At 39.4% G+C, this 22,466-nt stretch overlaps 2 protein-coding genes across 5 annotated transcripts; both read left to right on the top strand.

Annotated features, from left to right (window-relative positions):
- Positions 1-5,154: 5,154 nt before the first annotated feature.
- dtwd2 (DTW domain containing 2) lies at positions 5,155-7,056 on the top strand. The gene is made up of 6 exons (XM_079551280.1): positions 5,155-5,358; positions 5,647-5,737; positions 5,873-5,967; positions 6,048-6,240; positions 6,307-6,435; positions 6,534-7,056. Exons 1-6 carry the CDS (start codon positions 5,192-5,194, stop codon positions 6,711-6,713), a joined length of 855 nt encoding a protein of 284 aa, XP_079407406.1. The 5' UTR covers positions 5,155-5,191; the 3' UTR covers positions 6,714-7,056.
- A 164-nt stretch (positions 7,057-7,220) lies between these two features.
- LOC306959222 (cytotoxic granule associated RNA binding protein TIA1-like) lies at positions 7,221-14,835 on the top strand. 4 transcript variants are annotated; one of them, XM_079551274.1, is made up of 12 exons: positions 7,232-7,449; positions 9,395-9,491; positions 11,086-11,184; positions 11,953-12,007; positions 12,111-12,198; positions 12,267-12,342; positions 12,422-12,527; positions 12,610-12,705; positions 12,784-12,868; positions 12,972-13,110; positions 13,189-13,334; positions 13,408-14,834. In XM_079551274.1, exons 1-12 carry the CDS (start codon positions 7,424-7,426, stop codon positions 13,544-13,546), a joined length of 1,152 nt encoding a protein of 383 aa, XP_079407400.1. In that variant the 5' UTR covers positions 7,232-7,423; the 3' UTR covers positions 13,547-14,834. The 4 variants fall into 4 exon arrangements, with proteins under 4 accessions (XP_079407398.1, XP_079407400.1, XP_079407399.1 ...); XM_079551273.1 differs by having other exon boundaries at positions 7,237-7,449; positions 13,186-13,334; positions 13,408-14,833; XM_079551272.1 differs by having other exon boundaries at positions 7,221-7,449; positions 12,972-13,334.
- The last annotated feature ends 7,631 nt before the right edge of the window (positions 14,836-22,466 follow it).

Genomic DNA, 22,466 nt, shown 5'->3' with positions numbered 1-22,466 from the left:
TGACGTGGAACATTTACAACATAGGTAATAACTCATTGAACTGTATATTGTTATTACCTGAATTCTGATTGCATTAAAAAAAAAAGAGATACTTTCTGTGGTTTTAGAACTACATATTCATGGCTCCTTTTTTGTTTACCTTAACCCCAGTTTCCTTGAAGCAGTTCACGATGAAAACATTCAGCCGAAGATGCAGTGCCTGATGATGGACTCGTCCTTCTCCATGGTGACCGTGCAAGGAGAAGACAGTGGCATAGAGTGGGAGACAAGTCCGAGTCGCAGCGCTACACCATGGTCATCTGAGGCTGGAAATCTCTCTGGAGATTCAAGCACTCCTGCCATGGGTCCTGCTTCTTCAGGAACCTATCCTGCTGGCAAAATAATCTTTGTCATGGATGAAGAATTCATCTTAAAACAAAAGAAAACAAAAGAGAGAGGTCAAGGAGCTAAAGGCAAAGGAGACATGCATAAAGGAATACTTTTAGGAAGTTCTGACAACGTCTCCGGAAGGCCTGAACTGGTTAGTTTTTCTGAACCCAACGTCAAACTAGATAGTGAAGAATTTGAGGAGCAAATAGCTGATCCCTCTGAAGACAAAGAGCAGAAGTTATTCAGACTAGTGTCCGAGGGCTCTGAAATTCTTAACATTATAGTTCCCTCTAAAGTGGCCACAGTAGATGAGGAAGAGAGCAACGAAATGTTGGACAATTTGTCATATTTAGAAGCAAGTGCTGTTTCTAAAGCTCATGAGGAAATCCATAAACAAATAATTGAACTGCAGAATGAGGGGCTTCCAACAGCAGAAATTGCCCTTGCAGTTCAACCCCCTGTGGGTAGGGCTTCGATGCATCCACCAGGCGCCCCAGTACCTAAATCCTCAACCAGAGAACATGTTAGTAATGTGGATTATTTTGAAGCATTCACTTTGATTGAAGCTCCAGGTGGCCCTGCTGTCCTTGAACAAGAGCAGAAGAAAGCAGAAGAGGCTCCTCCAAGGTCGGAGGGTGACCTCAGTCATGCAAAAGGCACCTGCAACAGTACATTATCTTTAGATGAGACAAATGCAGAGAAAATGAGTTTGGTAGAAATAACTAGTGAACTCCTGGATGACGTTTTTTATGGTAACACAGACAATTACTGTAAAACAACTGACAGATCTGGTGATAATAAAAGAAAACCTCCTAGACTGTCTTTAAAATCCACTGGTTCCATTTTATTTGGAAGCCAAGAAGATGTCTTAACGCCGATCTATTTACCAGAAGGACCACCAAAGATAATTGACCAAATTTTGTTGGAAGAACCCAAAGCCATGGCCTTTCTTTATACAGACCTTTATGAAGAGGCAACAGGCAGTCGAAAAAAGGAAGAGGATACAGAGAGTGTGTCTTCTGAGAAATCCTTTCACAGCAGGCATTCAGACAGAGAAGCCAGGGGTTACTTAGAGAAGTATGTTCTAATAGATGAGACACCTGCATTAGAAGTAGAACAAATTGAAAAAGTGCAATGTCCCGAAGGCTCATCCCGGACATTAACTCAAGATTTGTATGAATTTGGTGATATGGCGGTGTCCAAACCCGACGTTCTATTACCGGATGAAGAAGTAACAGACTTCTTCAGATCCAGCGCCAATTCATCTCCATGTGCCTTAGAGCCTTTATCTCGTTTAGCTGAAGATGATGAAGCTCAAACAGCAACGAAAGACAAAGCAAAGACCACAAAAAAAGTTGTGATAGTGGCAGAAAAAGTATCAGATTGCCCAATAGATTCACTCAGTGAGTCTCCCATTCATGATGCTGATTGGGAACGCACTTTTGATGATACCCCATCTGGGCACGAGGAAGTAGGCTTTGTCCATCAACAACCAATACAGCAATACACGGATATGAAACTGCCTGTTGCTCCTCCAAGGAAAAAAGCATCATCACTTCAGAAGTCTTGCCTTGACTTGGCGCCTCTGACTCCCGTGAACACACAAGAGGAGACGGAGATTGGCCCAAAGGAGGCGCGTGAGGAGGAGAAAGAGACAGCGGATGGGGAGGACATAGAGGAGACCAGCAAGTCCTTGAGTGAGGCCACCTTTCCCCAGGAGACAATGCCATCTGATGAAACTAGTGACACAACTGATGGACTAAATAAGCCTGAAACAGAAGTAACTGTGAGTGCGTCACGTGATGAAGGCAGCACAACTTTAGGTGAAAAAAATGAAACATTAGAGCAAAATGATCCAGAAGGGGCTGACCAAGTGTCAACTGAACTGACGAACGAAGAGACATCAAATGATCCAGTCAAAGGAAAAGGGCAGTGTATAATTCTATAGGCTATAGGCACAATTAGGGCAACACACAGTGCTTCACAAATATACAAAAGACTTTTGAAATACAACTGATACTAATTAAAAAACAATAGTTTGGCGCATGTTTGCACAATTGTTATCCTGGATCTGTCAAGTAAAAAGCTCTACATACACCATTTAGTGCTTGTGTCACTGTCACTGGACTTTTAATAGTTTAATTTTTCCTGAATATTCATTTGATTGACATGATATGCAGTGATGATTATGATGCGGTGAGTTGCACGTTTAAAGGCACTATTCATAACAGCATGTCAGAATTAAAAATAGACCTCTGTTTAGTTTGAGTATACTTATTATTATTTATAATTATTATTTACATGATTCATTCTTATTACACAGCAATTACAACCCAAAAGGACTAGGCAGAAGCAAAAGTTGCATTCCGCCTATACCTTACATTTAAATAACTTAAATTTAGTTGAGTCTATTCTAATTTCATTTTATTTTTATTCTCTTATTGTTTATATTTTTGCCCCTTTAAGCTTTTTGTTATAACTCATTGTACATAAGATACCTCTATTTACTATTTAACAGTTAACTATTCTGCACACCCTGAGTGTTTTCCTTGACAGCCGAATGCAACCGAATGTAAGTGAATTTCTCCATTGTGAGTTCAATAAAGAATTATCTTATCTAATCTGATCTTTACATTGGCGGCTTCCTTGTTTCACGTGGGGAATAAAACCAAAGTTCCAATAATAACATGCTTGTAGTACATGAAATTGTCTGTCTCTACTCTTCAGTGAGGGTTTAGGGACACCTAGTGGATATAGGTCTACAAACTTTTTTTTTTTTTTTTTTTTACCTCTGTGTCTTTTGTCACTTTTTGTTTAGAGGATAACATTAAATCGCTATTTATCATACTGGGTCAGGCTGTACAGTCGTACTATCTCCGTCATAGCCTTGACTGTGAGGCTCATGCGCCCACTCTCAGCCACTGAATGCTTGCGTATCAGTATGACGCTCTGAGAGGGTATTTATCCCTCTTCTGTGGAAGCATAGACAGACTTGAATGGTAGGACTAGCGCAATGTCTCGAGTTCATGTCTCCGGGTTCCGCACCGCACCGATAAACTTCTCCTGCATAAGACATCCAGACTGCTGCCTGTTATTCATCTATCCTCTCGAACACCATTGTTATTTCTCTAACACTTTTGTCAGACTATCTACATCAGAGAGCTGGGACAAGTAAAGACAAAGAAATGTTCATCTCTAATCCTCTAATCCTAATGTCTGATTAAAAGAACTTTGCAACATTTTTGGTTTATTATTATTATTTCGTTTATACATGCATACATACAGTATACGTAATACATCAAAGTATAAGCCAAATAATATAATTTTATTTCATTCAGATGTTATTTTACCTGTACTATATCTTGCGGACTGATTGACTGACTGACTGGAGATTTTAAACATACAAAAGTTATAAGTGGAACATTCCAGGCTAGGTCCCCTGCTTTGTCTGACAGAGTGAGGTCTTAATCACACATACCTTGTACCGAATAGGTGGCGTTCACTATTTAGACTGTGATGATGTCATAATGTCAGGTGGAGGGCAGGGGCCAATACAACTCTATGGGAGAAATGCAGTTTTTGTAAGAAAACTCCAAAACGAAAATTGTCTTTCCTCATCAGTATTTGACAGTGACTGGATTCAGAAACCTGACATATTATTCTTATGTTTGAAAGTCCTTTCTATTGGCCAACATCACACATCACGTTTTTGAGTATTGTTACCACTTTTGGACGCCTTTCAGAGAAAATAATTGGACATTAGGTCATGTGCTGAAAAGAGGAGACAATGAACTTTGAAACAGTTTAATGTTTCATGGATTCTTCCAGTAGTGATTGAGATATTAACCAAACACTAAGACAAAAAAATCTGCAATTCGCCAGTTACCACAGTTACCATAGTTACCGTCATAGAATTTTCAGTTGACCTCCACCTCAATTTTAAACTATGGGCTCTTCAGAATGTTGTGATGTCATGTGAAGGTTGGTATAAATAAATAAATAAATTTTGACCAATCAAAGGAGAGAATCCTCCGTTAACGACTTCAGCGTGTTCACCATGTTCACCTATTGTACATGTTTTGAGTGGCAGGGGACCCCATCCTGGTGGATATCAAACCCAGGACCTTCTGTTATTGCTTGCGCTACTGTGCCACCCTGCTCTTTTTTTCTGGCAGATCGGCTATTTTATTTCTCATAGCCTACATGTTCTAATTTTGTTCCTTGCAAATCTGCAAGTTTTCTCTAGTAAAAATGTCATATTTTCCAGGTAGTTTTGCATGTTTATAATCTCACACATTTGTGTCTTTTTTCTTTCAAAATTGTTTTTCCCCATGTAAATTTGTTTGTGTGTTTAAAAATCGTAATTCCTTGTAAATTTGCTAGTAGCCAACATCTTTTCCTCAGAGATTTGCATGTGAAAATCTTTTTCACATGCAAAAAAAAAATCCCTTTTTTCACAAAACAAAACAAAACAAAACAAAACAAAACAAAACAAAACAAAACAAAACAAAACAAAACAAAACAAAACAAAACAAAACAAAACAAAACAAAACAAAACAAAACAAAACAAAACAAAACAAAAAATAAAATAAAATAAAATAAAATAAAATAAAATAAAATAAAATAAAATAAAATAAAATAAAATAAAATAAAATAAAATAAAATAAAATAAAATAAAACACACAAAAAAAAAAATCAAAACAAAAGGCGTCTCTTCAACGTCATTCCGCCGACCGTGAGGATAGTCAGCTGACTTGGTGTTGCGTTTAAGTGTAGTCGGAAAAGTGAATCTTTTGCTAACGTTTAAGTAGCGAGCACGGCAATGGACAATGGACATTTTTGCTCACCTAGCCATTCAGATGAAACTGAGAAACAGTCCCGTGCCGAGTTTTCAGCTGAGTTAGAAAACGGGCTTGAGGACGCCTTTGCTGAGCTCACAGTCCTTCCTGTTGAGACAGAAGACAGAAGACCAACGTGCTCACGCTGTCGGTGAGAGCATTAAGCTAGTGCTAGCATGTTATATTCTGGACATGTTATCTTAATTTCTAACAAAGATAAACATTGTTTGGGTCATCATTGTACTTCAAGTCTCTCTTAAAATATAAAAAGTAAAAATAAACCTAACGTTGAATAGATAAACTTCATATGAATGTGTTTGAGTCAAAGAAAAGTAGGCTTGGAATCAAAGTAAACAACAACCGTGCTAATTGGTTTATGGTGTCATTGCATGGTGAATGATGCCCTGATGCATTCGTGTGCCTCTCCTTTCTGATGTAGTCGCCCTGAGAAGGTCTGTCTTTGTCCTTTTCTACCACAACAACCCCTTGAGGTGTCCACGTGTCTATATATAGTGCAGCACCCCAATGAAGTAAGTTTATTTTATTTTATTTTATTTTATTTTTTTAAAATAATGCCAGTACAATTTCATACTAATACTTTCCTACATGTCCACTATAGCATCCATGCTACTTGTGCACTTACCTTTTGAACTGTGACTTTATAGGAAAGCAGAGTACTACGCACTGTGCCTCTTCTTGCAGCATGTTTGCCTCAAGGTAAATGTAATGTGATTGTAGGAAGAAGATTCAGTGAGGAAAGGTAAGCAGAATTTAAAAGTCAACTTTTATTTAACATTCTCACTCACTCATTCACCTGTTCTTTATTTTCCCTCATTTTAGATATCCAGATCTGGCCACTGTTTGTCAGGATAACAAAACACTGATCTTGTATCCTGGACCAAATGCTCAGAATTTGGAAGAACTTGAAGAAGTAAATCCTTGTAAAAGATATAATGTTATTCTAATCGACGGTACCTGGAGCCAGGCCAAAAATATGTTTCTAAAAAATAGTATGTTCCACTTGCCCAAACAGGTAAAACCCAAATGAAAAGTAAATGAATTAAAGGGTCAGACCTTTAACACACCATTTGCATTCCAGGTACAGCTCAACAGAGTTCTTTCCAGTCAGTACGTGATTCGGACTCAACCCTCGAACATTTGTCTCTCTACATTAGAATGTGCTGCTGTGACCCTCTCCATCCTTGAACGAAATGACAATATCCAAGAGGTGATTAAAGTCCACCCTACGTTTAAAATGTGTTCACAGCTTTCCCAAAAGGATTGTATATTTCAGCCTGCACTAAAACCCTGTATTTTTGTCGGTAGGTCCTGCTGAGGCCATTAAGAGCCCTTTGCTCTTTTCAGTTGCAACATGGTGCACAAATTCACCACAGTAAAGAACATCTTCTTAAGACTGGCATGTACGACAAACCTATGCCCAAGAACAAACGCAAGATCAAAAGGATGGAAAAACTGGTCAATGACCGGCATATTTGTCCCAGATGACAAATGGGTATCATGAGTGCGCCTGAGATGTGCAGTGGCCCTCAGGCAAGACTGTAAATATTTCTTAAGTATTTTTGATTGCTGTTAATATCGGATATCCTAATAATATACTTGACCTCGCCTGAATCAGGTTAGATTTATGAAGTGCCTTTTTGTACAGGTTTTACTAAAAGGGTTTGGGATCTATTGCATTACAACTGTTTTAATACAATAAATCCTTGATCCTTATTTTGTTTTGTTGCTGGGACACTTTTGATTTGATAATTGTGGGAACAGTTCAAGAAGTTACTGAAACACACATTATATATTTCCCGTAGAGCAAACGGAATGACTTTTTTTTTTTCAAACAGAAGATTAAATGTAAGCACTGTATAAGAAGTCACGCTCACTCTTTAAGATTGACGGAAAAAACGATAGACGTGATGTTGCTCTGTGGCTGTTAAAAGTGTTTCCTTGGTTTCTTACGCAAAATAAACATTTTGTCATGATTCCGTGGTCTTGTGTTTGTTTTGGTCACGTTTTGCACATGCGTTGGCTACTGCGCATGCGCGTTGATCTCCCCACCATTTTTGTCGGCACTCTATTGTTCGCCTTGCTAACAACGGCAGTGGATCAGTTCATACAAAGACATTTAACATACTGTATTTTACAGACACATTGCAGTAAAACGCGAGTTCGTCTGGGTTGCGACCTATATTCGGCCTGCAACAATGGACGATGACCAGCCCAAAACCCTGTGAGTGTCTGACCGTTAGCTAGCCTTGTTCATCACAGTAACGTTTGCGACTTGTCAGGACTCGAGCTCGAACCCGGCTTTTTTATATAGAATTTGACGTGATCGTTTTTGCTATTAGGTCTGAATTATGCTCACGTTCCTTGTAAGGCTCGTGTTTAATGATGTGTCATTATACATTGTGTGTTTTGTAACTACATTTATTAGCTCTGTAATTGGCTGGTTAGTCTACAAGTTATTATGGGCACAGATGACTCCAAAGCTATGGTATATAAAGATAACATACAGTCATCAGAGTTTATGCTGTGACTGTTTCCCATAGTTTCCTCATGGATCAGAATATGACAATGCTTCGTGCAGTGCATATGGTGGTGCGTTCACATTATGCCACAGACTCTTCACGAGAGATAAACAAAACACTGTCATTGTTCCCTCGGTACGTGTGCACACAGCTTGCTGTAATTTGCTGATTTTTTTTTTTTTTTTAAATCTTTGAGAACATTATTCTTAACACATTATTATTATTATTATTATTATTATTATTATTATTATTTAAATACAGTTTGTGAAGTGTATTTGTTGTAGACAACAAAAACAACACTGTTCTCTTTTCTATGCGCAACACAACCTAGGCTTCAACGGGGCAGTGAGGATGAATAAAACAGATTTTAATCTTCTTACAGACCTTTGACATGTCTACGGATGTTAATGTAACAAATTCAGCACATTCTCATGTTGTAAATGAAAATGTACCATTATTTGCGTATTTTGGGCATATTATTATTTCTTATGTCCATTTCAGAATATTTGCAAGTCAATGGCTGAGATACCCACTCAGATCAAATGTGCAATTTGAATGATAGTCCATTATTTAGGTAATGTAATGAATCATCTGCAAGCAGATAAATGATGCCTGCATAGGGTACACTGTCTGACTGCCATGTTCTGACTGATGAGAGGTTGCTGCAGTTGTTCAGGTCTATATTCACCAACGCAATGTGCCTAAAGAATGAGCTCGACTGACGACCTGCTGAATAACAGGTTATTCTATCAGTGGACATTTTCTCCCCTGACGGCATGAGCATATTCCAAGATGACAATGTCAGGATTCATCGGGCTCTTAGTGTGTGAAAGAGTGGTTCCAGGAGCATGGGACATCATTTTTGGTCATCAGAGTCGAGATCGTTGGGATGTGCAGGAGAGGGCTTTGCACAGTGGTCACACTCTCCCATCATTAATACAAGATGTTGGTGAAAAATGAATATGACCCTGGATCTTTTCTGATTTCTGAAGTTTAATAAAACAATGCCACAGTACATGTGTGCAGTAATCAAAGCTAAAGGCAGCCCAGTGAAAGACAATTAGAGCGTGTGATCTTTTTTTGTTGATTTTTATTTTTGGTCAGGTGGTGAAAAAACCTGCTTGCTCTGTACCTCTGGCCCAAAGTGCATTATTTATTATTTGAATTACTGTCATACACATTTAATTCAATTAACTGAAAAGCTTTTTGATGATGTAGGAAACAATGCTATGTTTTACAAAGTTTGAGTATGTACTATTATTTATGATTCATCTTCATTTGATTTTCATGTTTAATATTTATCAGTGAGTTCCACAGTGTATGATCTAATAGTGACACATAAGCTAATAGGTCTGTGCTCTTCATAAAAGAGAAGAAGCCAAAATCAGCATTGGAGGCCAGATTCACAGGAGTTCTACAAACTCCCATCAGAGCTCACTTCAGTGACTGTTATGAGACATAACCAACTGTTTAATTTAGCTCGGGTTGGATTTCCTTATTAACCTCTACCACAGTCTTTGGCAGGGCGGTAGGGGAAACACTGCTATACCTGCAAACATGTTTTGAAATGCACTCTAGTTTCAGTTTGGACTGAACAAAATGCACTATACATAACTAAAATATATCTTTATATTTGTGTTTGTCTAGGTATGTTGGGAATCTGTCCCGAGATGTTACAGAAGCTCTCATCCTGGAGTTATTTGGCCAGATTGGACCTTGTAAGAGTTGTAAAATGATTGTAGATGTAAGTATTCAAGAAGCATAAGATACAGAGGTAAATAGATATGTAGCTGCACAATGAAGTATATCAGAAAAATACAATAAAATCAATTTGATGTTCAAGCATGCAGTATCGATCATTTCAGTTGTGCTTTGTCAGAGTTGTGCGATCTAATTCAATTCCAATTCAGGGACATGATGCAGAGCTTGAGCAAGGGGACGAACTGGAAAACAACATGGGAAATATCTTTACTATATGATCACTAAGGTTCTATTAAATTTGTATTTCCCGCAAAAGTTTTTATGCACTGTGGGAAGAAATAGGGCGGCACAGCGGTTATCACCACTAAAATACAGGACAGTACAGCCCCCTCTGGGATTTGAATACATTTGTTTGTTCGTGAATGCAGGACAATGGATGGAACCCGGTGCGTGTCTACAATCCAGTGTGGCATGTTCATATACATGAGTTTGATCATCATGCACTGTCTCCACCAAATACTGTAAACAAACAAATCATTTCAAAATCCCACAGATATAAGAGGAAACACCAGGGCTGTTTATTGCCCACAACAGTACCATACAATAAGTACTGTATACCAAAACAGAACCTAAGAAACACACAAAAAAAGTCTTGATACAATATATTGATTAAGCTGAATAACAAAACACATTGAAACATCAGACCCACAAAACCATTTATATCACAACACAATAATTGTGTGTTGTTGTCCTGGGTTCGATCAGGGGGGAGACTTTCTGTGTGGAGTTTGTATGTTCTCCCCGTGTCTGCATAGGTTTCCTCCAGCTGCTCCAGTTTTTCGTATCACAGTGCATTATCCTGACCAAATAAACAAATCAATTGATTAATGAAAATTGCATTGAAATAGATACAATACAAAAGATTATTTGTATGTTTTTTCAGCAATGTCAGTCATCAACAATAATAATGTTAAAGTTCCTTTAAAATGCTTTTTCTATTATTTCTAATTGGACCGGTGAAAAATATTCAGCAGCACTTATTATTGAGGCCATTTGAGCTCTGAAATGTTTAGAATGAGTCCATTGAGACCGAGGTGAGACAGAGTGAATATGCATTTACTTAGACATGAAATTATATATGTCAGGAAACAATGTTGTAATTCAGCCATTCCCAAAGTGCGTTCCGGGGGCCTCCAACAGTGACATTAAAAAAAAGAATAATAATATAATATATAATCATATTTTTTTCTAAGAATGAATGAGTTTGACGTTAACTTAACAGATATTTGTTTAATTCTATATTTAAAAAAATATATACATATATTGGCCTATAATCACAATTACCTTGTTATGTATAATTATGAGAAATGAAAATCATTACATATTCTTTGAATCGAGTGAATTCATGATGTTGGGGGCCCCTGTGGGATCGTTGGATAGACAGGGGGGACACGACGTTCTGGACTGGGAAAGGCTGTTGTAATTGATGAAAGGATTCAACTAGTTGACTTTAACAGAATGGGCTCCTAGTAAGAGTCTGATCAGCACAATCTGCTGCCCTTATTCAATCATTGACCCTAATCGTAAACTATAAATGTTCTGCTCTGACCACATTTTCTGTGTCCTTTCCATTATAGACTGCAGGTCACGATCCTTACTGTTTTGTGGAGTTTTATGAGCATAGACATGCCACAGCCACTATAGCAGCTATGAATGGCCGGAAAATTTTGGGTAAGGTAAGCTACCATTTTCTCTTGTCTGAGTCAACTGAAGCAAAATATCGGTTACTGTACTTTTATGAAAAAAGATTGGACTGAGATGTTGTTGGTTCATTGCATTTGATTGAATCACGTTACACAATCACGTTGCAGACAGTGAGGATTTACAAATCTGTTTGGTTGTGTTGCAGTAGGCCTCATGTTCACTTTGGCACCATGGGAAAAAATGTATAAAAGTCCATAATTTCAAACACATCTTGAGCTTCACTGTGTTTATGTTTAGTAATACATTTTGTTGGTTTGATTGAGGCCCCTTTTTGTTTCTTCTGTGTTCTTCTGGCAAGTTATTTCTATATACATTCCTCAACACAATTTCACAAAACGACATTCAGTTGAAAATATTTTATCCTCAACAGGTATTGAAGGACCATTTGAGGAGTATAACAAGTTCGTAAAAATCACTTATTTGTAAGTCCCTTGTTATTTGGACCTTACCTCCTACATTTTACTCCAAATTTTTACTGGTGTGACACAGAAGCTTTCCTGATTAAAACGGTCATCCTTCTCTCTCCTCTCTATCTTAACTTCTGTTGTTTACAAAGGTTTGTAAAAGTGAAATGCCAAAGCTGTTTTAGCTGTGACAAATGTGAACGCTAATGGCATACCAAGAAATAGATGACATAACTGGTGTGAAGAAAAGAAATCAATAATCTTTTCTTAACTTGAGAGCTTATTTGACTCATTTGCGCCCTTCCCTATTTTTCCTCCATTCATTTTTTTTTGCAGGAAGTCAAAGTTAACTGGGCTACCACACCGACAAATCAAAAGAAAGACACAAGCAGTAAGTATTGCCATTAGGGGTGAATATACTGTGTGTGTTTGTTGTAAATGGCCAAGCCTAACTCTGTTCATTGAGTTATTTAAGTGCATTTATCATATTCCAGGTCATTTCCATGTTTTTGTGGGTGATTTGAGTCCAGAGATCACCACAGATGACATAAAAGCAGCGTTTGCTCCATTTGGGAAAATATCGTATGTTATTGTTATTTATCCACAGACATACCATATAAATGATCTAATTTTCCTGTGTTTTCCTTCAGGGATTGTAGGGTGGTGAAAGATATGGCCACAGGTAAATCAAAAGGCTATGGTTTCGTTTCCTTCTTCAATAAATGGGTAAGTGCAAGGCCACTTAAAACATAGCCTAGTAATCAAAATACATGAGTTTGTCCTGACAGTGTTTCTGTGTTTTTAGGATGCAGAAAATGCCATTCAGCAGATGGGAGGGCAGTGGCTGGGAGGACGACAAATAAGGACCAACTGGGCCACAAGAAAGCCTGCTCCAAAAACGACGAATGAAAGTATGCTTTGTGAAAATATTTTAATGTATTATTTGGGCTTTTGTTAAAATTGCGGCATCTAATTTCAACATTACCAAAACAGCAAATGCTAAGCAGTTGTCATTTGATGAGGTGGTCAACCAGTCCAGCATCAGCAACTGCACTGTCTACTGTGGAGGTGTCACATCTGGTCTCACTGGTATGTCACACATTATTGGCCTTATATGCATAGTACCAAATCATGTACCAAGTCCCGCATTTATCCTTCTCATTATAGAGCAAACAATGCGACAGACATTCTCCCCATTTGGCCCAATAATGGAAATCCGTGTTTTCCCTGACAAAGGCTACTCATTTGTTCGGTAAGCTGATGTTCAGGTTATATTTTTATTAATCCAGCTCTTGTCTTACAGCATTGCGTTTTTGCAGAGCTAAAAGTGTATTATGTCTTCATTCAAATCGCAGATTTAACTCGCATGAAGCAGCGGCTCATGCCATTGTTTCTGTAAATGGTACATCAGTTGAGGGATTTCTGGTCAAATGTTACTGGGGTAAAGAAACAACAGACATGGGCACCCCAGTACAGCAGGTACAGATGCCACAGGTAAGCAGTGAGTGTATGTTTGTATTGGACTATGGCATATGTAAGGAAGATGTAACTTATATGTGTGTGTACCAGCAGACCACTGTGAGCTTCGCAGCACAGCCCTATAGCCAGTGGGGTCAGTGGTATGGTAACACACAGCCGATTGGTCAATATGTTCCCAATAACTGGCAGATGCCAGGTTATGGAGTCTATGGGCAGACCTGGGATCAGCAGGGCTACAAGTATGTTGAACTATGGTACATGACATTTTAGTTCCTCACTGGATTTACTCACTCAGTCTGTTTTCTGCTTTAGTCATTTAGCTGCAGGAGCTGGATGGACAGGTGTAGGGGCGATGAACAACGGTGGCATGGTGGACGTTGTGCAGGGTGTGAATGGGACAGTGCTAACTAACCAGACTGGTATGGGAACTGCTGGCTACCACACCCACTGAACTCTGGCAACAGGAGTCCCTCGTTCCAAGTCTCTGAGGTCACAAAACCCGTACTCTGAACAGAGAAGAGATACTGTCCATACGATCTCTCTGTTTCTACAACATTTTCTTCCATCAGGAGGCTGGTTCAACATTTCCTCAACATAATCAGACGTTATCCTCACCTACTGCCCATGTCTGTATACACCTATCCACTAGGAAAACAGTTACAGGTCTTTTTTTTCTGTGCCAGTATCTTGTTTATGGTTATTTGTTCAGATGCCTCAAATGGCCACAAGTCAAACATGTTTTTCTTTATTCTTATACTTTCTTCACAGCATGCCAAAGAGCAGTAACAAGTGAAGTCAGGATGGTCCAGGACTTGTTTTTTGGTCATGTTCTGTATATGGGTCGTTTCCTTTTATGAGAGTTGATGTATTTTCGACTGGGAACATTTACAGTTACAGAATGCCTTTACTCCACCCACCCATACGAGTGTTAAACAGAGGAGAGCACTCAGGGTGTCCTTTTCTGTGACAGGTTCAACATCTCTGAGTTCATAACGGATGATGAGAAGGGCTGTTGGACGTAACAAATCAAGAACATTTCCGCACTCTTTTTCTCACTTTTGGATAGACATGAAAGAGACGCTCATCTGGTAAAAACCTGTGTTCAACCCGTGCATGAACTGCTCTTATCTAAATCACAATGAATTATGCTGTTTTGTTACCAGGAAAATATTGCAATTGGCCTTTTCTTTTAAATGACTTCAAAATGTTTGAATTGAAACCATTTGTTTAAGTTTTTTTTAACTATAGTTGCAGTGACACCATGGAATCACGTCACACGTCACTGTTCATGATTGTTTATACAACATTGGGTCTCTCTTGTTTTTTCCAAATAAGATTTTTCATATATAAAACAAACCAGTTGCAGGGATTGCCGCCACTCTTACCTTACTTATAAGCAGACAAATGTTGCATAAATATTTAAGGGTATTGTCACAACTTTTGATAAATTTGTGTTTTGCATTCTTCTTCATTTTTATGTAAATAGCCAGTCTGCTCAAATGTGTAAAAAGGACTTGTACTGCAAAGAACTGTTCGATAGTCAAGTGCCGCTCCATATTGTAGAAACAGTGGCAAATTCTTCCAGTGGCTTGGAGGAAACGCAGCATTGCTATGCAGTGCAAAATAGCATAGTTTGATTTTTGCACTGTATCCACCATTATGTTAATAGCTGGAAAATCCACTATTTTGCCTTAATTGTTTCATTAAAAATTAGTATTAAAGTTGACAATGAAAAGGCAGTGCCTAAGAAATGTTTGGTGTGGGTTTGTGTAGTTTTATGCAGCCTAATTATATCCCATTGTTTTCTGTTTCTCATTAAATGATGTGTCTTTTTTAAAAGTTATTTACCACATTGTATGTTTTACTCCTATTGCTCGACTCACACTGCCTTAGGCTACTTTAAAGGTTGATGTGTACCTGTCTGGTGTTTACGTGTGCCCTCAGTCACAGTAATAACACCAGGAGCACTTCGATGTCAGCAGTGATGTTTTTAATGTTTTTCATATGAAACCGGTGTTTTGGGGGTCCATAAACGAACACCAGGTTCCAGAGTGGAAAGATCTGAAAACGCTCGTTATGAGGCTCCATCGTTCCCACGTCTCTGTAACTTTTCCTAAAACTATGACATCACAGCGCCAGTGTTGTGTCTGTTATCCATGATCTAAGGACCTTATAATTACTTTTCTGCATAATCCCTAATAGTGGCCCTAATGGCACTCCTCCTGACCTTGGCTTCTTGTGGGATTTTGTCAAACCGGTTGTTTCTAATTTGTATTTTAAAGTGGATCCTGAACTTAAATTTGAGAAGCAAATCAGCGCAGTTGTTAAAACCCCAGGCTGTCTTAAGGAGCAATGCACGGTATTAGGAACTGGGGTGCGCAACCTTATCAGCACAACAAGTGTTCTTTCTTCATGATATCATCTATTTTGTGAACAGCATAACAACCCCACAGCATGATGATGAGATTTTTGTGATTTATTTATTTAGTAGTATTTATTTAGCCTACGTTGGTAGACCTGGGTAAATGTATTTGCCAGCAGATGGCAGCAAACATTTGCTGCTGACAAATCAAATGAATAACTAGGTTTCTTTTATGTTCAATATGTATCTTCAGGAGTAATTCATTTAAGTGTCAGGAGGTCAGGACAACAGACAATACTGTCACAATGACCTAAAACAAGCAAACAATAATAATTAGTTAAACCTACATGCTGTGCTATGAGTTGACACTTGTTAACACACTCATGATGACATGATGGCAATCTGTGACAGCAAACATTTGTGCTGTCCTTTACAATACATAGGCCTGTTGCCTCGGTCATTATAAGCTTGAGCGACAGTCGAGGAGGAGCTGGTTAGCTCTTCAGCTTTACCAATCAAGTCAACAGAGTGCCTGCCCAATGACCTCTGTCGATAGGAAAGTTAACCAACCAGTCAGTATGGGTCTCATTCAAATCAACAGTTCAATCCACTACTGTTTGCTGATGTCAGTGACTGTGCTGCACTCCATATTGACTTATATTAGTAGAGGGAAATCAGCCTGGAATGATGGATGAGTGAGGTAAGTGGGTTGTATCATTTGTTTTTGCAAAAGATCTACTTGAATTGCCTCAATACGTCTTATCTCTGCAATCTGTCTATGCTGTCATCTGAAGCCTTTCTGTGATGTCATCCATGTGAAACTGGCCCCTCCTCTTTTGGTCTGGCCCTGAGTGAAGGCTTCCTGATTGTGGTGCAGAGTGGAATCATCAGCAGATCCATCACAAGGCCACTGCCTGAGGAAACACAGGCCAATTATGTCCATAAATAATAATGGGAGCGTGCATCTGGCATGATGAGTGATGGCCTTTCTCACACCTCATTTACATGGATCTTGTGTAGTGGCCATCCGCCATTTGCTTTTATAGCCTAATGTTCAGTAAATGAGACTTTAAAATCCTAACACATGATCTATGCCACAAACATGGAAAGGTTTCTCCTTCCAGATTGCACTAAAGTATGCCTCATGGTGTTTTGGTACTTTGGGACTTTACTGGTTGAGCTTACATCATCTCCTTTTATGTTTAGAATTGCTATTATGCCCTCAAAAACATTATTTTTTGTTCTTCATTGTGGATTGCCACCGAATATAACATACACATGGCCTCAGACAAATCAATGCGGTTAAAAATAGGAGTGAGTGCATTTAATCAACATTTAGGACAGTTTTGTTAGTGCTTAACACCTTCATTCAGGATTGGAAAGTTGTCTCACAATGGTTGTAAGATTATGAGTTTACCAGGACAAAACAAAGTCTGCTGAGCGGCACATCTGTCGCCGAGGCCATCACAAACCTGCTCACTCTATACTGAATACATGTGTTTCTATCACTTCACAGGCCTGTTTCAGCCACAACAACAATAGATGGCATTGTTGGTGAATAGATCTCTTCCCCAATTCTGAATCTGACGCCATAATTTCTTTGCCAACTTTTGTAACAGATTACAGTCAATACATGTCATAGGGTACAGTACTACATAGTGTGTGTGTGTGTGTGTGTGTGCGTGCGTGCGTGTGTGTGTGTGTGTGTGTGTGCGTGCGTGTGCGCGTGTGTGTGCGTGTGTGTGTGTGTGTGTGTGTGTGCGTGCGTGTGCGTGAGAGGCAGTTTCTGGGATCTGGAGAACAAAAGGCTGCACGTGTGTCATGGAACTGATAAGGGTGCTTGTTAATGGTGTGTTGGGCTAGATTTCATTACCCCCTTCAGACTCCTCATTAAATAAACATTGCCCTGTGACATCCCTCAGACAGGGAGAAGAGGCATCACATTTTTAGTGACTGCGAAGAAACAGCAGCAACATAATCCCTTTTCGGCAGGCTGTAATTTAAGGACAGTAAAGTCACACACAGAATCTGAGGTTTTTGATTAGATTTGAGCTCCTCTGCTGTACCAGGGAACATGACAGGAGTGCTTTCTCAATGCTCCACTACTGTATCTTAACCTCAGCTGTTTTGGAAATTACCTGTCTATATAGCTTTAGTTATTCAGTTCATATTTTATTATTACTCTTTATTTGGTTTCTAAAAGTGTTTAATTATAGTATTGTACTTCTGTGACACTGCAATTTTTCTCTTTGATATTTTTTTCATTGAATTAACAATTAGTGGTGTTCATAAACGGTCTCCCATCCAAGTCTTGCCAGGCCCTTCCCTGCTTAGCTTCCAAGGTCTGACGGGATCAGGCAGAGCAAAGGCGGTTTGGCCAATAAACAATTCAATTAGTTTTTATTTGGTCAAAGGTTTGCATGCACTGCTCTCACAGCTGCAGCCTATAGCTTCACTTTAAATCAGATGCACTTGATAGTCAATCAAAATCATCTAAAAACAGTAGGCTAACAGCTGAGATAAAAACAAATAATCCTGGTAGAAGTCCCTTACAGCCAGTATTTTTCTTCAAATCTACACTGCCAATAGTAATCTTGAAATAAGTACAATTTGTCTTTGATTTGAGAAACTAATTTCAAGTAATCTGTTGCATTTAAATTAAGGAAAACATTTACAACCAGACAGGACAGGACAGGAATTCATTTCACATAAAATTAATGTTTTCGCCTCAACACTAAACCTAAAGGCAAACTCTTATCTTTTCAGATTCAGAGCAATATGCGTTATAATTCTGCTGTCAATCTGGGCATATCATGTGAAGACCAACTCATTTGTGTGAACTATCGTATGCCCAGTAGCCTGTTACCAATCCCTTACTTTGAGCTTACTCCCTATCCCTGCTTTTATTCACTCTGTCGTCCCTCCACTCCTGCCTCGACGCTCCTGTCTGACTAATCTGTGCCCTCATCCTCTCAGCATCTATCAGAGTGCTCTCATTGTTTTGGCATATAGTTAATTCCCGGCTCATGATTTATCAAATTCTTATTACCGCTTGCTGAAAGCCTCATTCATTGTCCTGATGTATGGTAATGATAGTCCCAGTGGCTGCCAGAATGGCTACAAACCCTACACTTCCCATGTCTCCTTCTGTAGCTTCTTTACTTTTCTGTTGGTTTTGCGAATGTCTGGGTCTGTCTTCTTATTCAAATGTACATTCATAACAGGTGAGACTTATCTTGTTCACGTTGTTTCTGGATGTTGCAATTTCATTTTTGGTTTAAGTCTTTTGGTAAAGGACTAAAAGGACCAGACTTTTTCAAGCAGTGGAATGAAATGTGTTTTGTCCTTTAGTAGACTAAAAGCAGACAAGTGTGGAAAAAGATGTTTGTGTGCTGTGCATCCAATTATACAAACTTCATATTGATGAACTAGCATGGATTTGTTGTTTACTTTCCCATGACTGAACCGCTCAAAGAAAGTTGTCAAACTGTGCCTATAAATGTGGAAAAATTGAGATGTTAAAAATGAGTTAAGAAAGTTAGTAATGAGTGTCAGCCACAACATTTTAAAACTCCCTCTTTCATTGTTTGTAAACAACAAGAAACTGGTATAGGGCCTTTAAGTCTTGATTTATTAAGCACAAGGTCTAACCATTACTTACTATTGCAGTAAATATTTTCTTATACTCCACTGTCAGGAGTGTCTATTACAAGCATTTATAAACAACCAGACATTGTACGCATGCCTTTATAAGCTTGTATTCAGGGGGAAAAAAGTACAAATTCCGTATAAAGCAATAAAAATATGAGTAAAAAAATAAAATAAAAAATAATCCAAACTAACCGTATACCTGACCCTAATCCTAACCTTAAGGATAGTGGAGTTTACAAAAGGTTCAGGCTTTAGTATGAATCTGACCAATCAGAGAGTCCATAGTCCCGTGCATTTCCTGTCCTGACAGTGGAGGCAATTTGAGAGTGGTGCCTGTGGCAGCAGAGAGCTCACAGTGGAGGTCTGCAGGCAGGACCTCTTGGAATAACTAACTGTACGATTGATGTTTAAAAATAGAAAAAAAGTGATTTTTCTGACAATGATGATTGTGATTGTGATTATGATTAGATGTTTTGAATACATTATTTAGTTCACGTTCAAGACAGGCCTTTGGGTGGAGTAGGACGAGCATTAGCACTACTATCTAGTCCTGCTCGCTCTGTCCTCCTGCTCCCGCCCCTGCTCTCCTCTGGCGTGTCATCTGTCTGCAGGCTGTGGATACTGGCCTCTCCATTAGAGCTGTGGCACCTCACCCAGACACCCCTCATGAACGCCAGATCAATGCTGCCAGCTCCATGTATTATTTGTCACTGCACTGCCCTCTGCGTAATGAGCTGGTCCGGCCCTTCCTTCCTCAGCTGTTTCGTCTGCACCACTTTGTTGCATGTTCCTGTTCCCCTGTACCAAAGCAAAAGGGTCTGTGAATGTATTTTTATTATATAGAACTCAACAGTTTCATCATGACAATGTTTCCATTTATATTTGAGAAGTTGTTTGAATTAAAGGTTGAGACAATTTGATGAAGAGCCCCCTGAGCTCAGTATTTTCTAGTGACCTATTGAGAGTATCGTGTTGTCCTTTTCCTACTTCTAATTACTTGTCTACCATAATCTAAATGATTTATATTATTTATTTATTAGCTCATCATGGAGCGTAGATGGATGAGGGTGAGCCTCCATTGTCTGTATCAGGTGGTCAAGGCGACTGGAAGTGGGTCACGTCCCTGACGTGTGTTGTTTTAGGGATCAGGACCACAGGGACCTTCTCCAGGTTGAGCTAATCAGGTTTTAGATGTGACTGACCACCACAACTCAATTTGCATTGTCATTTGCAAAAAAAACCTTCAAAATGAAGTGGTAGCAGAACAGTAGTAATAGTCATATTGCAGATGACTAGACTTGAGTATGTTTAGTTACAAAACTAAGTTCACTCTTGTACATTGCACTTGACCAAAGCTGATAGTGAGAATCAAATTATGTAAAAGCTACTGGCTAAAACGTCCTACACAGTGTATAACACAATTATATATTAAGTATATCTGTTTTTTCCTCTGTGCCACTGATGGACAGGAGGGACATGCACTCATTCATTCTCGAATAAATGGTCCCAGCTGATACCAAGACGTCCACTTTTGTAAGTATCATTATAATATTCTGTTACCCTTTGCAATGTATTTTACTCTCTATCATGTACTATGGTATAATTAATGATATTTGTATTCATTCATCCACTCCACAGTTGCACAGTGCTGTTAAGAGTTGGTCTTAGGAGTTCAAAACAATATAACCTTAAATTAGCATCACATACCGACCTGCACGAGCGTCTCAGTGCTGCCCCCCTGTGGTATACACGGTCTCCTCCGTGCTCTCCTTGGTCGTGCAGCTGGCCCATTGCTCACTGTTATTATTGGATTTCATAGAGCCAGGAGGGGGCATACATCACATCTCCCTCCCTCATTCACACTCATCCTTTCATTCATCTTTTTCCTTTTTAATAACTCCCTCTCTGGTCTTTGGCCATTAATAAAGATGAACTCACTCTGGTGTCGCCCTGTACCCTCATCTCTCTCACTCTGCCTCTGTCTTGCTCATTAATCTGCCCTCAGCTCAGCCGGCTTAATTTGCTGCACACTCTGTTGACCCCCATCCTCAAAGCACAGCAACCCAGCACCTCGCGCCAACGTCCTTTACGTCCATCTCTCAAGTTCAGGCCGCTTCTCTGTCCATTTCTTTACTCCTGACACAGCAGTCCATCACGGCGCTGCAGCTTCGGACAGTGCCAGCCCCCGGCTCAGTCGCCCCTACCCCAACAACACTGTCATTTGTCAGGAGGGAGAAGCAGAAATCACTCTCTCCACTCCTGTACTGGCCGCTGCCACTTATTGCACTATCCATCACACCTGGCGTTTGGTCAATACCAGTCCTTCCCTCTGCCTTCTCTAGTCTGCTCAGTGTTTCTGCTCACCTATATGTCTCACTGCAGCTGGAGCTTATATGAGAAAACATAATACTGTCATTCCCTGCCAAGGAAACAACCTATGCACACTATTTTGTACGTACCAGCAGCAATTACATAGATTTGATTGTGCTGTTGCAGATATTTAAATCATTATATCAATAAATATAATTGCCTGTTTTCAAATCAGGGTGTCATGTGCCCTGTGAGCAGCATGATGGTGTAATAAGAGTAACTTTTAAACTGCAGGGAGCTTTCCGAGGGCAGCGCCTGAATTTATAGTGTTATTCTTCCAATCCTTCTTCAGGTGGGACCCAGTAAATGAGGCCAGGCAATAACAGTGGCAAACAGTGGCTGTAATTCTGCTCTGAGCAGAGGAGTCATTAAGCACCACTCCAAACCTCCCAGATCTTAATGCTTTTCTAATCTCCTTTTCTGTCGCTAATTCTTTGGTTTCTATACCACCCTTAAACTATTTTCCCAGCATCTTGGCTATGAATTCAATTAGACTGGATGTATTGAGCAAACTCACCATGAACTGGTCTTTGCTGGCCCCTCTGGTGTGATGGGACGCTGATAAAGGAAATGAATTAAAAGATAAAAGAGAATAAATAAACAAACAAACAAACTGTGCCGTTATAGAGAGCATCTTATAGAAAAATGAGTCACTACACGAAAACAAAGCTGTTTTTAGGCCGTGCAGAGAAACAGTGCAGTGTTGACTTGTTGGTACACATGAACAGGACATTTTACACAAATCAATCGACTAAACATCCGATTTGTGCGGAGAATATTTTCCCTCGTTCTCTGTTTAAATGAACGGGCTTTGCGGAAGTGTCCAGTGGCGGGCTGACCATATGTCCATTCTGGAAGAGCACAGAAGGACCACTGGCTCTTAGCCTGGCTAATGGCAGACTAAAATCACAAGTGATATTTGGGGACCACCATTTCATTTCTTTGTAGGAGAGGTGTGGTTTACGATCGTCCATAGCCGTTTATTGGG

Source organism: Gobius niger (assembly GCF_951799975.1).
Source record: "Gobius niger genome assembly, chromosome: 2".
Classification (NCBI taxonomy): domain Eukaryota; kingdom Metazoa; phylum Chordata; class Actinopteri; order Gobiiformes; family Gobiidae; genus Gobius; species Gobius niger.
Note: the sequence above shows the minus strand (reverse complement) of the source record. Positions and strands in the feature narration are given on the sequence as shown.